The sequence below is a fragment of the Pristiophorus japonicus genome, chromosome 5, assembly GCF_044704955.1.
Source record: "Pristiophorus japonicus isolate sPriJap1 chromosome 5, sPriJap1.hap1, whole genome shotgun sequence".
NCBI classification, from domain to species: domain Eukaryota; kingdom Metazoa; phylum Chordata; class Chondrichthyes; family Pristiophoridae; genus Pristiophorus; species Pristiophorus japonicus.
Window position 1 is genome coordinate 71,549,859 of NC_091981.1, and position 16,944 is coordinate 71,566,802.

General features: G+C 44.7%; 1 protein-coding gene across 2 annotated transcripts in view; it reads left to right on the forward strand.

Annotated features, from left to right (window-relative positions):
- The window catches only part of LOC139263827 (synaptonemal complex protein 2-like), a 288,907-nt gene that overhangs the window by 73,091 nt on the left and 198,872 nt on the right, over window positions 1–16,944 (forward strand). For both annotated transcript variants that reach the window (XM_070879880.1, XM_070879881.1), the window contains exon 7: window positions 10,961–11,027. In XM_070879880.1, the coding sequence (XP_070735981.1) occupies window positions 10,961–11,027 (67 nt within the window). The remainder of the gene's footprint in view (window positions 1–10,960; window positions 11,028–16,944) is intronic.

Consider the following 16,944-nt stretch of genomic DNA (forward strand, 5'->3'; position numbering starts at 1 on the left):
CAATTCGCACAGGACTAAGAACTTACACTAAAGAACTGATTCCTGTAATCGGCAGTGCTATCGTAAAGGTCTTCTACGATGGAGCGGTGCACAAGCTACCACTCTGGGTGGTACCAGGCGATGGTCCCAACCTGCTCGGCAGGAGCTGGTTGGGAAAGATACACTGGAACTGGGATGACGTCCGAGCGCTATCGCCCGCTGACGACACTTCGTGTGCCCAGGTCGTAAACAAATTTCCTTCGCTGTTCGAACCAGGCATTGGGAAATTCCAAGGAGCAAAAGTGCAGATCCACCTAATTCCGGGGGCGCGACCCATCCATCACAAGGTGAGAGCAGTACTGTACATGATGAGAGAGAGAGGGTAGAGATCGAGCTAGACTGGCTGCAACGAGACGGCATCATTTCACCGATCCAGTTCAGTGAGTGGGCCAGTCCTATTATCCCAGCCCTCAAGGGACACGGCACCATCAGATTCTGCAATGATCACAAAGTAACTATCAATCGTTTCTCCCCGCAGGACCAGTACCCATTACCAAAAGCCATTACCTCTTTGCAACGCTGGCGGGAGGAAAGACGTTCACGCAGCTGGATCTGACTTCAGCCTATATGATGCAGCAACTGGAGGAATCATTGAAGGCCCTCACCTGCATCAACACACACAAAGGTCTTTTTGTTTATAACAGATGCCCGTTTGGAATCCGATCACCAGCAGCGATATTCCAGAGAAACATGGAAAGTTAACTGAAGTCCGTCCCACACACCGTGGTCTTCCCGGACGACATCTTGGTCACAGGTTGGAACACAGTTGAGCACCTGCAGAACCTAGAGGAGGATCTTAATCGACTCAACCGCGTGGGGCTCGAGTTAAAACACTTGAAATACGTTTTCCTGGTGCCTGATGTGGAGTTCTTGGAAAGGAGGATTGCGGTGGACGGCATCAGGCCCACCATCATGAAGACTGAGGCAATCACGAACGCACCGAGACCACAGAACGTGACGGAGCTGCGGTCGCTTCTGGGATTCTTGAGCCACTTTGGTAACTTCTTACTGGGTCTCAGCACCCTGCTAGAACCACTATATGTCTTACTACGAAAAGAGGGCAAAAGCCAAGAAAATGCCTTTGTAAAAGCGAGAAAATTGTTATGCTCAAACAAATTGCTTGTGTTATGTGATCCATGTATGTGTTTGGTCCTAGCATGTGGTGCGTCGTCATATGGCATCAGGTGTGTATTGCAACAAGTTAATGCTTTTGGGAAACAGCAACCTGTTGCTTATGCATCCAGGAATCTGCCTAAGGCCGAGAGAGCCTACAGCATGATTGAAAAAGAAGCGTTAGCGTGTGTCTATGGGGTAAAGAAAATGCATCAATACCTGTTTGGTCTAAAATTCGAATTGGAAACTGACAAGCCACTTATATCCCTGTTTTGTGTCTTAATGCAAGGAGTATCCGCAATAAGGTGGATGAATTAACTGTGCAAATAGATGTTAACAAATATGATGTGATTGGGATTACGGAGACGTGGCTCCAGGATGAGCAGGGCTGGGAACTCAACATCCAGGGGTATTCAACATTCAGGAAGGATAGAATAAAAGGAAAAGGAGGTGGGGTAGCATTGCTGGTTAAGGAGGAGATTAAGGCAATAGTTAGGAAGGACATTAGCTTGGATGATGTGGAATCTATATGGGTAGAGCTGCAGAACACCAAAGGGCAAAAAACGTTAGTGGGAGTTGTGTACAGACCTCCAAACAGTAGTAGTGATGTTGGGGAGGGCATCAAACAGGAAATTAGGGGTGCGTGCAATAAAGGTGCAGCAGTTATAATGGGTGACTTTAATATGCACATAGATTGGGCTAACCAAACTGGAAGCAATACGGTGGAGGAGGATTTTCTGGAGTGCATAAGGGATGGTTTTTTAGACCAATATGTCGAGGAACCAACTAGGGGGGAGGCCATCTTAGACTGGGTGTTATGTAATGAGAAAGGATTAATTAGCAATCTCGTTGTGCGAGGCCCCTTGGGGAAGAGTGACCATAATATGGTGGAATTCTGCATTAGGATGGAGAATGAAACAGTTAATTCAGAGACCATGGTCCAGAACTTAAAGAAGGCTAACTTTGAAGGTATGAGGCGTGAATTGGCTGAGATGGATTGGCGAATGATACTTAAGGTGTTGACTGTGGATGGGCAATGGCAGACATTTAGAGACCGCATGGATGAACTACAACAATTGTACATTCCTGTCTGGCATAGAAATAAAAAAGGGAAGGTGGCTCAACCGTGGCTATCAAGGGAAATCAGGGATAGTATTAAAGCCAAGGAAGTGGCATACAAATTGGCCAGAAATAGCAGCGAACCTGGGGACTGGGAGAAATTTAGAACTCAGCAGAGGAGGACAAAGGGTTTGATTAGGGCAGGGAAAATGGAGTACGAGAAGAAGCTTGCAGGGAACATTAAGACGGATTGCAAAAGTTTCTATAGATATGTAAAGAGAAAAAGGTTAGTAAAGACAAATGTAGGTCCCCTGCAGTCAGAATCAGGGGAAGTCATAACGGGGAACAAAGAAATGGCGGACCAATTGAACAAGTACTTTGGTTCGGTATTCACGAAGGAGGACACGAACAACCTTCCGGTTATAAAAGGGGTCGGGGGGTCTAGTAAGGAGGAGGAACTGAGGGAAATCCTTATTAGCCGGGAAATTGTGTTGGGGAAATTGATGGGATTGAAGGCCGATAAATCCCCAGGGCCTGATGGACTGCATCCCAGAGTACTTAAGGAGGTGGCCTTGGAAATAGTGGATGCGTTGACAGTCATTTTCCAACATTCCATTGACTCTGGATCAGTTCCTATGGAGTGGAGGGTAGCCAATGTAACCCCACTTTTTAAAAAAGGAGGGAGAGAGAAAACAGGGAATTATAGACCGGTCAGCCTGACATCGGTAGTGGGTAAAATGATGGAATCAATTATTAAGGATGTCATAGCAGTGCATTTGGAAAGAGGTGACATGATAGGTCCAAGTCAGCATGGATTTGTGAAAGGGAAATCATGCTTGACAAATCTTCTGGAATTTTTTGAGGATGTTTCCAGTAGAGTGGATAAGGGAGAACCAGTTGATGTGGTATATTTGGACTTTCAGAAGGCGTTCGACAAGGTCCCACACAAGAGATTGATGTGCAAAGTTAGAGCACATGGGATTGGGGGTAGTGTACTGACATGGATTGAGAACTGGTTGTCAGACAGGAAGCAAAGAGTAGGAGTAAATGGGTACTTTTCAGAATGGCAGGCAGTGACTAGTGGGGTACCGCAAGGTTCTGTGCTGGGGCCCCAGCTGTTTACACTGTACATTAATGATTTAGATGAGGGGATTAAATGTAGTATCTCCAAATTTGCGGATGACACTAAGTTGGGTGGCAGTGTGAGCTGCGAGGAGGATGCTGTGAGGCTGCAGAGCGACTTGGATAGGTTAGGTGAGTGGGCAAATGCATGGCAGATGAAGTATAATGTGGATAAATGTGAGGTTATCCACTTTGGTGGTAAAAACAGAGAGACAGACTATTATCTGAATGGTGACAGATTAGGAAAAGGGGAGGTGCAAAGAGACCTGGGTGTCATGGTACATCAGTCATTGAAGGTTGGCATGCAGGTGCAGCAGGCGGTTAAGAAAGCAAATGGCATGTTGGCCTTCATAGCAAGGGGATTTGAGTACAGGGGCAGGGAGGTGTTGCTACAGTTGTACAGGGCATTGGTGAGGCCACACCTGGAGTATTGTGTACAGTTTTGGTCTCCTAACCTGAGGAAGGACATTCTTGCTATTGAGGGAGTGCAGCGAAGGTTCACCAGACTGATTCCCGGGATGGCGGGACTGACCTATCAAGAAAGACTGGATCAACTGGGCTTGTATTCACTGGAGTTCAGAAGAATGAGAGGGGACCTCATAGAAACATATAAAATTCTGACGGGGTTAGACAGGTTAGATGCAGGAAGAATGTTCCCAATGTTGGGGAAGTCCAGAACCAGGGGTCACAGTCTAAGGATAAGGGGTAAGCCATTTAGGACCGAGATGCGGAGGAACTTCTTCACCCAGAGAGTGGTGAACCTGTGGAATTCTCTACCACAGAAAGTTGTTGAGGCCAATTCACTAAATATATTCAAAAAGGAGTTAGATGAGGTCCTTACTGCTAGGGGGATCAAGGGGTATGGCGAGAAAGCAGGAATGGGGTACTGAAGTTGAATGTTCAGCCATGAACTCATTGAATGGCGGTGCAGGCTAGAAGGGCCGAATGGCCTACTCCTGCACCTATTTTCTATGTTTCTATGTTTCTATGTTTCTGAGAGTAAAAGGATAAATACCAATGCATCGTCCCGCATCCAGAGATGGGTGCTCATGTTGTCCGCATACAACTATGCCATCCGCCACAGGCCAGGCACAGAATACTGCGCCGATGCTCTCAGTAGGCTGCCATTGCCCACCATGGCGGTGAAGTGGCGCAGCCCGCAGATCTAACCATGGTTATGGAAGAAATTGAGTGTGAGCAATCACCCGTCACTGCCCAGCAGATCAAAACCTGGAAAAGCCAGGACCGCTAAAAGGCCCCAAATTTCCACACGCTCTGAGGGGCACGGCGCCTGAAAAAAAACGCGGTATTCTCGAGCTCCTTGCAGCTCGATGTCTGCTTGGCGCGGCGCACGGGGCGGAGCCTACCACTCGCGCCGATTTTGTAAGTAGGAGGGGGAGGGTACAATTTAAATGAGTTTTTTTGGTGCTGGCAACCCTGTGCGTGCGCGTTGGAGCGTTAGCGCACGCGCAGTCTGAAGTAAACATTGGCACTCGGCCATTTTTAAAAGTGCTGCAGAAAAAGTGAAAATTTGTTTATTGAACCCTTGCAAAGGCTTGCATTTTAATTTTCTTGATATTTCTGTGTGATGGAGTGCTTTTAGCAGCACTGCTGAATAAATCACCTGCTGAATTAATGTTGGCTCTTTAACCAGTGTTACTGCAGCAACTGTGCATTTTAATTCAGCCTTTACAACTCGTTACCGTTTCAATCTCCACCACTCATTCTGTAATTAAAGATAGACTGTGATAAATGGGACACATGCACTTGTTTGAGACTATTCAAATTCTTTGTAGCTGTTCAATTTTTAACATTTTTTAATAAAACCACATTGCCCTTCCATGATCAGCACTGAGGCTGCTTGCTGCTTCTTGCCCCTGCCGTCGGGACCGACGCCACACCGCTGCCTGAAAGGCCTGCCTGAAGCACTTTCACACAGGTGTAGGAACATGGTTTATTTAATCTTTTCTTTGTTTATAAATTTTTATTCAGGTTGGATTTATTTGTATAATATTTGTACAAGTATAACTAAGGATTGATTGTAGAATTTAATGACTTCCCTTCCCCCCCCCCCCTCCCCTCCCCCCCACCTCGTTCCCGACGCCTAATTTGTAATCTGCGCCTGATTTTTTTTTAGTGTAGACAAGATTTTTTCAAGCGTACAAAAATCTTCACTTGCTCCATTCTAAGTTAGTTTGGAGTACGTTTTCACTGGAAACTTTCAAATCGGGCGTCAGTGGCCAAACACGCCCCCTTTTGACAAGAAAATTCTGTTCAAAAGTGAAACTGTTCTACCTGACTAGAACTGCAGAAAACTTAAATGTGGAGAATTCCGATTTCTAAGATACTCCGTTCTCCACCAGTTGCTCCTTAAAAATTCAGGAGCAAATCATGTGGAAACTAGGGGCCATTATCTCTAGTCAAAAGATGTGTGCTTCATGGGAGCTGGTCTAATGTCCCAGTGGAAATGCAGGAAGAGATAAAGCCGTTCCAGCGGTGCACAGATGAAATGTCTACACAGGCAGACTGCTTTCTGTGGGGCAGTCGAGTAGTCGTCCCCAAGAAGGGCAGAGACACCTTCATCAATGACCTCCACGTACCCACCCAGGCATCGTAATGATGAAAGCGATAGCCAGATCCTACGTGTGGTGGCCCGGTATCGATGCAGACACAGTCCTGCGTTCACAGATGTAATACATGCTCGCCATTAAGCAATGTACCCAGGGAGGCACCGCTAAGTTTATGGTCATGGCCCTCCAAATCATGGGCTAGGGTACACATCGACTATGCAGGCCCGTTCTTGGGTAAAATGTTATGGTTGTAGACGCGTACTCCAAGTGGATTGAATGTGAGATAATGTCGGCTAGCACGTCCGCTGTCACCACTGAAAGCCTGCGGGCCATGTTTGCCACACACGGCTTACCCGATGTCCTGGTGGCGACAATGGACCATGTTTTACCAGTGCTGAGTTCAAAGAATACATGACCCGTAATGGGATCAAACATGTCACATCTTCCCCGTTTAAACCAACGTCCAATAGACAGGCAGAGAGAGCAGTGCAAACCATCAAGCAAGGCTTGAAGAGGGTAACTGAAGGCTTGCTGCAGACTCGCCTATCCCAAGCCCTACTTAGCTACCACACGAGACCACGCTCGCTCACTGGGATCCCACCTGCTGAACTCATGAAAAGAGCGCTTAAGACAAAGTTCTCGTTAGTTCACCCTTATCTACATGAACAGGTAGAGCAGGCGGCTTCAACAAAGTGCATGCCATGATAGCGCAAATGTGTCACGCAAGATTGAAATCAATGATCCTGTATTTGTATTAAATTATGGACAAGGTCCCAAATGGCTTCCCGGCACTGTCGTGGCCAAAGAGGGGAGCAGGGTGTTTAGGTTCAAACTTTCAAATGGACTCATTCACCGGAAACACTTGGACCAAATCAAACTCAGATTCACGGACTACCCTGAGTTACCTTTCTTGATCCCCCAACACACACCGGTGGCAACCGACACCACGGTTGATCACGAAGCAGAACCCATCATCCACAGCAGCCCTGCAGGGCCCAACACACCAGGCAGCCCAGCAAGGCCAGCTGCACAGCAGCCCAGCGAGGGCCCAACAAATGATTCAACAACAACCAGCTTTCACACCGAGACGATCAACCAGGGCAAGAAGGGCCCCAGATTGACTCATATTGTAAATAGTTACACTATTGACTTTGTCGGGTGGGGGTGGTGGGGGGAGAATGTTATATATGTGGACTTTTATTTACTCTATACAGCCACCAGAGGGCTCATTCCCCAGAGTCCCAAGGGCTCCCATAATCCCTTGGGAGCACAGGTATTTAAGGCGGCTTCACAGGTTGGAGAGGCACTCTGGAGATACTCTGTTCAGTCTGACTCTTTCTCCATACACAACAGTTACTGCCTTTGATCGGATAATTAGCTGACTTCATACCTTTCCTTTGACATTGCCTTGTGTTAATTCTCCCAGAAGATCCAGAAAATGTTTGAATGCACAAATCCAAACTGAAATGATGCATGTATTATGGTTTGAGTTGCAAGTCAAGCCCAAGCAACAGTGTTGCTTTAAAGATGTGCCACCCACTTTACATGAGTTCCTCCATACCACACCAATAATGTAGAATTTACCAATATTTCGCAAAGATTCCTGGTACCTTTCTCCTGCAGAGAAGAATCCCTTTCTGGACTTTTAAAATGAGATTAAAGGGGAGACAGAGCCTGCAGGGGATAAAAAGGGGGATGCATTCATGGAGAACCCCCCCCCCCCATCCCCCAGTGTTTGGACTCATAGTTCCAAATTAAATTCCCTTTCCTATCTACCAGAAAGCTTGAAATCCTAAAGTGCACAGGGAAGAAACTACGAACTTTAATCGAATTTGGGATTTTTAAAAGGCGAATGTTGGGTCTGCAAGAAAAGGGGTGGGATCAATCTCTAAAGAGCCAGTTTGGACATTGGAGCTAATCAAATTGGGAACAATTTATTCACCCACCCAGCGGATCCAAATGTCACATACATATTCCAACACCTTTTCAACAGGCATAGAAATATCTGGCTCAGGCCAGAGCTCACCAACTTCGAAAAGCCTATTAACGCCAGATTAAAACCACTTAATCAAGTTTATTAGCTGGGCTGCACAATTGAAACAAAGAGCTGAGCTAGATTTGATGGGAGATAAGGAAGCCTTTTTATGGGGTATATCTATCCCCCAGTTTTTCAAGGAGATACGAACCGAACACAGACTCTAACAAGGACACTGACTGGAACACAGACACAGACACAAGCAGCCTGCTTCCTCTACAGTGAAGAAATGGAGTAGTGGAGCAAACTACAAGAAGTCATCAAGCACGAGGCCCACGAAATGGAAGGTTGTCAGCAACCAATTTGAGAAACCCTGGCCACCACAACCAGCAAAACAACCAACCAAAACCGAAGAATTAACATTTATTTCCACTCTACAATCTACTTCTGAATGACCAATGGGTGAGAAATTACCAAAACGAATGAACAAACTATTCCTAACCAAAGAAAGTGTGTACTTATCCCATATATCCAAAACGCAACTTACCGCATCAACGGACGCACCCCAACTGAAGACTACGCAGTCCGAAGTCCTCTCCTCCGTCCGGGGTACGGCTCGCCTAGAAGGCCAAGTGCAGCGAACCCTGAAACTGCGATTCACCAGCAACTGTCTAAAGGGATTGGTGAGTATAGCCCCTGAACCCCCAGAGCTATAACTTAGTTAGTTAGGGGAATTGGGAGGGGGTGGGGGGGGGAGGAGGCTGGGATAATTTGTGTAAATATATCTGCATTCTCTTCTTTACCCCATTTTGAGTTTAAGCTGGGTTTTTTTTCCCCACAGGCTGTAATTTGACATTTTATTCAATGTGTACCACTCATTGTGTACTGGTATTAATACTCTGTTATTAAAGGTGTGCCTTTTTACTTTTTAGACACAATAAAGCCATACCTGCTTCCTACCTTGAAACCGATTGTCTGTCCAAGTCTGTCACAGTCCCTTCATATATCCAGTGTCTAGAATCAAGGGTGTGGGAGCGATTCAGAACCACTCAAGGTCAGAAGGGAAAGCTGACCCCTTGAAAACCACCCCTAACAATAATTGTGAAATGTAATACATTTTCAGATTTTACTTTTACCAAATCTATGTAGCAATTTAAAATCACTTGGCATTAGAAAAAATAAACTGGGAAAGTTTATTAATTTAATTCTCCTTTTGTCAGCTGTGGTGTGGGTTCAAGTCCCACTCCAGGGACTTGATCAAGAATCTAGGCTGACACTCCAGTGCTGAGGGAGTGCTGCACTGTCGGATGTGCCGTCTTTCGCCAGAGCTTTCACACAAGCACCAAGACGTAGTTTGGTTGGCGGTGAGGAGGGCCCTACCCGTCAGATCCTTCATGCACAGCCGGGGTTTCAGAGACACAGCACTCTGCCCCCGAGTTGGCTGTGGTGCGGACGAGACAGTCATCCATCTCCTTTGGGACTGCCCCTTTGCAAGGCAGGTCTGGATGGAGATGCAGTGGTTGCTGTCGAGGTTCATCCCTCGCAGCTCTGTAACACAGGATTCTGCTCTACGGGCTGTTCCCAAGGGGACACACTGAGACAGACATCATCTGCTGCTGGAGGGCCATCAACTCGGTGAAGATGCACTTTGGTCTTGCCGAAACTTGCTGGTCTTCCAGAGCAAGGAGAAGTCCACGTCTGCGTGTTGCAGACTGGCGCAATCCAAGATCCAGGATTACGTGCTGAGGGACGCACTTAAAATTGGTGCAGTCGCCGCAAAGGCACGGTGGGGAAGGGCCACAGTTTAAAGCCTTCCGTCACGGTAAACCCAGGGGCTGGAATCAGTATAAAACTCCCCTCTGGCTGTCCCTTGTAAGCGTTTTGTATACATAGGTTTTTTCAGATCACGGTGCTCTATGTAGTGCCATGTATAATGCAAGTTCTGTTTGGTAATGTATGTTGCAAAGAAATGTAACTGTACCCTCACCCATTCCGTGTACCGTATAGTGCCACTAGTAAATTAATTTGATGACTATTACAATGTATCCTGGATTGTACTGAAATGTACCTCAATGTAAAGCAAGCAAATGAACTGCCGTCAGCATCCAAATGTATTGCATGGAATTGCTGACCGCATCCAAATGTACTGAACGGTCTTCCAATGTATTGTGCAAATTTTTATATGAATAAAGTATATTTTTAAATTTTTTAAAAAGTGCCGTCTTTCGGATGAGTGGTTAAACCGAGGTAGGTGGATGTAAAAGATCCCATGGCACTATTTTGAAGAAGAGCAAGGGTGTTATCCCTCCATCCTAGCCAATATTTATCCCTTAATCAACATAACAAAAACAGTTTATCTGGTCGGCATCACATTGATGTTTGTGGGAGCTTGCTGTGAAAATTGGCTGCTGCGTTTCCTACTTAACTACAGTACTTCATTGGCTGTAAAGCGCTTTGAGACTTCCGGTGTTCGTGAAAGGTGCTATGTAAATGTAAGTCTTTATTTCATTTGATGAATTTGGACCACTATTAAAGATTTGGTTGGAAGTTAGGCTATGAGTCGTACCAGTTGAGTTGAATGTGATGAAGCGCGAAGTCATTCCCAAAAGGCAAATTATACATGTGCAGTGATCCCATCTCCTACTGTTATGTAGTTGAACACCTACATAACAGCAGTGACTACACTTCACAAGTACTTCATTGGCTGTAAAGCACTTTGGGATGTCCTGAGTTCATGAATGGTGTTGTATAAATGCAAGTTTGTTCCTTCCTTGGAGCAATTTAGTCCTGTAAGTACTGTTTTCATATATGGTATCTGTTGGATAACTTCACATTTTATTTTTAATTAGATTTGGTCAAGTATTTGAACTTTGTTCTGATTTTCAGGGACAAGTGTCCCAACTGAATTGAAATAACAGTTTTAAAATATTTTAACAGAAAATCACTCCTCCTGAGATAACAGAACCAAAGTGGAAGCAAAATGTAGATGCAGAGGACACAGGTTGGCATCCTTCAGCTTGTATTTTACCTCCCTATTGCAAAAGAAAAGTATATTTATTCTACTCTTAATTCTTTTTAATAGAGGCAGAAACTTCAGACAGACGGTACAACATCACTGCTGAATCTGAAAGAAATAAAAGCAAATCACAGTATGTACTCGACTTCCATCCTATTTTCCATGCAGTAGTTTTCTGTAAGGGCAGGTTTTTGTTAAAGTATATATTCAGAACCTGTGCCAGTCAGCAGTGAGAGACGAATAGCTCCCATAAGTAAAGCTGACCAGACAGCTCATGATTATCTCAGCCTAGGCAAAATAATTGATATTCTCTTGTGTCTCTTACGTTCTATTTCTTCATATATATTTTTTTAAAGTAGTGGGCCATAATTTTCTGTAAGAGTGAATCTAATAGTTTCTGCCATTAGTTAGACCTACCTTTCAAGTTTAGGTTTCTAAAAAGTTTGCGTGGCAATTTGCTGAAGCTGCGAGCTGATGTCTCAGCGAGGGAAACCGGACATAAATGGGACGTAAGTGGTTATGAACCTGTTCAATCAGATTGAAGGATTGTGAAATTAACAACGCAAGGACTGAGAAGAAAGTGTAATTTAGAATGGGTTAATTCAATGCCAAAAAAACCCAGAAATTGCTAGAAATACTCAGTAGGTCAGGCAGGATCTGTGGAGACAAACTGAGTTAACGTTTCGGATTGATGACCTTTCAGCAGAATTCAATGCCAATACAGGTACAGGAAAAGAAATAGAGAGGGAAAGAAAGATTGGGTTAAGAGAGGGAAAAAAAGCGAAAGAAAAATTTATATTTTTAAAATATCCAACAACAATTGATGAAATGAGAATTCACACTTATAGTAGTTAATTACGGTGCAAGAGCAGTTCATTGGCAGTAATTAAGACTTAGCACATTGTTAAAATAATCCAACAGTTAATCCAGGCTTAACTAACTCTGCGCAGACTTTAAATGGCTCCAATTAGGAAAGCTTTTGATAAGGTCCCAGATGGTAGACTGGTCACAAAGATTAAAGCCCATGGGATCCAGGGTAAAGTGGCTAGTTGGATCCAAAATTGGCTTAGAGGTAGGAAGCAAAGGGTAATGGTTAATGGATGTTTTTGTGACTGGAAGAATGTTTCCAATGGGGTTCCGCAGGGCTTAGTACTGGGTCTCTTGCTTTTTGTCGTGTATGTCAATGATTTAGATTTGCATATAGGGAGTATGATGAAGTAGTTTGCAGATGACACTAAAATTAGCTGTGTGGTTGATGATGAAGAAAGCTGCAGACTGCAGGAGGATATCAATCAACTGGTCAGGAAGGTAGAGCACTGGCAAATGCAATTTAATTTAGAGAAGTGTGAGGTAATGCACTTTGGGAGGGCTAATAAGGAAAGGGTATTCACATTAAGTGGTAGGCCACTTAGAAGTGTAGATGAACAAAGGGACCTTGGTGTGCTTGTCCACAGATAGAAACATAGAAAATAGGTGCAGGAGTAGGCCATTTGGCCCTTCGAGCCTGCACCGCCATTCAATAAGATCATGGCTGATCGTTCCTTCAGTACCCCTTTCCTGCTTTTTCTCCATACCCTTTGATCCCCTTAGCCGTAAGGGCCATATCTAATGCCCTCTTAAATATATTCAATGAAGTGGCATCAACAACTCTCTGCGGCAGGGAAGTCCACAGGTTAACAACTCTCTGAAGAAGTTTCTCCTCATCTCAGTCCTAAATGGCCTACCCCTTATCCTAAGACTATGTCCCCTGATTCTGGACTTCCCCAACATCAGGAACATTCTTCCCGCATCTAACCTGTCCAGTCCGTCAGAATCTTATACGATTCTGAGAGATCCCTTCTCGTCCTTCTAAACTCCAGTGAATAAAGGCCCAGTTGATCCAGTCTCTCCTCATATGACAGTCCAGCCATCTCTGAAATCAGTCTGGTGAACCTTTGCTGCACTCCCTCAATAGCAAGAACGTCCTTCCTCAGATTAGGAGACCAAAACTGAACACAATATTCCAGATGAGGCCTCACTAAGGCCTTGTACAACTGCAGTAAGACCTCTCTGCTCCTATACTCAAATCCCCTGCTATGAAGGCCACATACCATTTGCCGCCTTTACTGCCTGCTGTACCTGCGTGCCCACTTTCAGTGACTGATGAACCATGACACCCAGGTCTCGTTGCACCTCCCCTTTTCCTAATCTGCCACCATTCAGATAATATTCTGCCTTTGTGTTTTTGCCCCCAAAATGGACAACTTCACATTTATCCACATTATACTGCATCTGCCATGCATTTGCCCACTCACCTAACCTATCCAAGTCACCCTGCAGCCTCTTAGCGTCCTCCTCACAGCTCACTCCGCCACCTAGTTTAGTGTCATCCGCAAACTTGGAGATATTACACTCAATTCCTTCATCTAAATCGTTAAAGTATATTGTAAAGAGCTGGGGTCCCAGCACTGAGCCCTGCGGCACTCCACTAGTCACTGCCTGCCATTCTGAAAAGGACCCATTTATCCCGACTCTGCTTCCTGTCTGCCAACCAGTTCTCTGTCCACGTCAGTACATTACACCCAATACCATGTGCTTTGATTTTGCACACCAATCTCTGTGCGGGACCTTGTCAAAAGCCTTTTGAAAGTCGAAATACATCACATCCACTGGTTCTCCCTTGTCCACTCTGCTAGTTACATCCTCAAAATTCCAGAATATTCGTCAAGCCTGATTTCCTTTTCATAAATCCATGCTAACTTGGGCCGATCCTGTCACTGCTTTCCAAATGCGCTGCTATTTCATCCTTAATGATTGATTCCAACATTTTCCCCACTACTGATGTCAGGCTAACCGGTCTATAATTCCCCGTTTTCTCTCTCCCTCCTTTTTTAAAAAGTGATGTTACATTAGCCAACCTCGAATCCATAGGAACTGACCCAGAGTCGATAGACTGTTGGAAAATGATCACCAATGCATCCACTATTTCTAGGGCGGAGTGAGCTGTGAGGAGGACGCTAAGAGGCTGCAGGGTGACTTGGATAGGTTAGGTGAGTGGGCAAATGCATGGCAGATGCAGTATAATGTGGATAAATGTGAAGTTGTCCATTTTGGGGGCAAAAACACAAAGGCAGAATATTATCTGAATGGTGGCAGATTAGGAAAAGGGGAGGTGCAACGAGACCTGGGTGTCATGGTATTCTGGGATGCAGACTATCAGGCCCTGGGGATTTATCGGCTTTCAATCCCATCAATTTCCCGAACACAATTAGCCTAATAAGTATATCCTTCAGTTCCTCCTTCTCACTAGACCCACTGAACCGAAGTATTGGTTCAGTTGGTCTGCCATTTCTTTGTTCCCCATCATAAATTCACCTGAGTCCGACAGGAAGGGACCTATGTTTCTCTTTTTCTCTTCACATATTTATAGAAGCTTTTGCAGTCAGTTTTTTTTGTTCCCTGCTTGCTTTCTCTCATACTCTATTTTCCCCCTCTTATTTAAACCCTTAGTCCTCCTCTGTTGAATTCTAAATTTCTCCCAGTCCTCAGTTTTTTTTTTAGCCAATTTATATGCCTCTTCCATGGCTTTAACATTATCCTTAATTAGCCATGGTTGAGCCACCTTCCCTGTCTTATTTTTGCTCTAGACAGGGATGTACAATTGCTGAAGTTCATCTATGTGATCTTTAAATGTTTGCCATTGCTTATCCACCGTCAACCCTTTAAGTGTTCTTTGCCAGTTTATTGTAGCCAATTCACACCTCATACCATCGAAGTTACCTTTCCTTAAGTTCAGGACCCTAGTTTCCGAATTAACTTTGTCACTCTCCATCTTAATAAGGAATTCTACCATATTATGGTCACTCTTCCCCCAAGGGGCCTCGCACAACAAGATTGCTAATTAGTCCCTTCTCATTACACATCACCCAGTCTAGGATGGCCACTTCTCTGGTTGGTTCCTTGACATATTGATCGAGAAAACCATTCCTAGTACACTCCAGGAAATCCTCCTCCACTGCATAGCTACCAGTTAGGTTAGTCCAATCAATATGTAGATTAAAGTCGCCCATGATTACTGCTGTACCTTTATTGCACACCTCCCTTATTTCTTGTTTGATGCTGTCCCCCAATCTCTCCTACTATTTGGTGGCCTGTACACAACTCCCACTAGCATTTTCTGCCCTTTGGTATTCCGTAGCTCCACCCATACCGATTCCACATCTTCCAAGCTAATGTCCTTCCTTACAATTGCATTGATTTCCTCTTTAACCAACAACGCCACCCCGCCTCCTTTTCCTTTCTGTCTATCCTTCCTAAATGCTGAATACCCCTGGATGTTGAGTTCCCAGCCTTGGTCCCCTGGAGCTATGTCTCTGTGATACCAATCACATTGTATCCATTAACTGCTATCTGCGCAGTTAATTCATCCACCTTATTCTGAACACTCCTCACATTGAGGCACAGAGCCTTCAGGCTTGTCTTTTTAACACACTTTACCCCTTTATAATTTTGCTGTAATGTGGCCCTTTTTGTTTTTTGCCTTGGGTTTCTCTGCCCTCCACTTTTACTATTCTCCTTTCTATCTTTTGCTGATCCTTGAAGGTAGCAGGTCAGGTAGATAAGGTGGTTTAGAAGGCATGTGGAATGCTTGCCTTTATTGGCCAAGACATAGAATACAAGTGCAAGGAGGTCATGCTTAATTGTATAATTGTATAATCATCTGGTTAGGCCACAGCTGGAGTACTGCGTGCAGTTCTGGTCGTCGTATTATCGGAAGGACGTGATTGCACTAGAGAGGGTGCAGAGGAGATTTACTAGGATGCTACCTGGAATGGAGAATCTTAGTTATGAGGACAGATTGGATAGGCTGGATTTGTTCTCATTGCAACAGAGGAGTTTGAGAAGAGACCTCCATTTGAGGTGTGCAAAATTTTGAGAGGCCTGGAGATAGTGGATAGCAAGGGCCTATTTCCACTGGTGGAGGGGTCAATTACGAGTGGGCATAGTTTTAAGGTAGTTGGTGAAAGGTTCAGAGGGGATTTGAGGGGTGGCTTCATGTCGAAGGTTGTGGGGGTCTGGAACTCACTGCCTGGAAGGGTGGTGAATGCAGAAACCCCACCACATTTAAAAGGTGCTTGGATGGGCACTTAAGGTGTCGTAGTAACCTGCAGGGTTAAGTACCTGGAGCTGGTAATTGGGATTAGACTGGATAATCTTTTGGCTGGCACAGATACGATGGTAAGTACTGCAGGTAATTGAATACGGCCAGGGTGATCTCCTGGACTAGTTTCGATCACCTGGATGGGTCGGAGAGGAAATTTCCAAGATTTTTTTTTTCCCTAATTGGCCTGGGTTTTTATCTGCTTTTTGCCTCTCCAGAGAAATCGCATGGCTCGGTTTGTGGTTGAATGTAGAATGTTTTAGTGTAAGGGGTGTCGCAGTTGTGTGGGGCAGGCTGGTTGCTCTTTACCTTTCCGCCATTGTTCTTTGTTTATAGGTTTATATGTAACCTTCAGGGCTGCTGACCGAGGGCTGTGTGGCTTTGTCGGCCAGCGCGGACACGATGGGCCAAAATGGCCTCCTTCTGCGCTGTAAATTTCTATGTTTCTATGTTTACCATGCATGTCTAGCAACTTCATGATATGCTATTTTGATTGTCCATATAATAGTTTATAAGCTATATATTAGTGACTGCACTTTTTATAAATGGAGGGAGGAATTTGATACTGTAATGGGAACCCAATTAACTGGATTGTTCTTTACCAATTTTGACCGCGCACAATGGAAGTTTAACATCCATTTTTGTTTAAATCTCTGCAAATGAGGTTATGAATTTTTCTGACATGGGTTTTTTGTGCTGATCGATTTTCTGCATGTGCTTTTGATGATTTATACAACAAATGACAGCCAGTCCAGTTTAGAATTGTCATGTATGCTAATCTACAAAACTACAGAACCATTGAGATTTTGTATTTCTGCGTGAGTAATGCAAATGGTGATCAAATAGCACATATTGTCTGTGCAAAATGCAGACTGGCAGTTGTGGTGTTCAATGCATCTTTGTTGTTTTT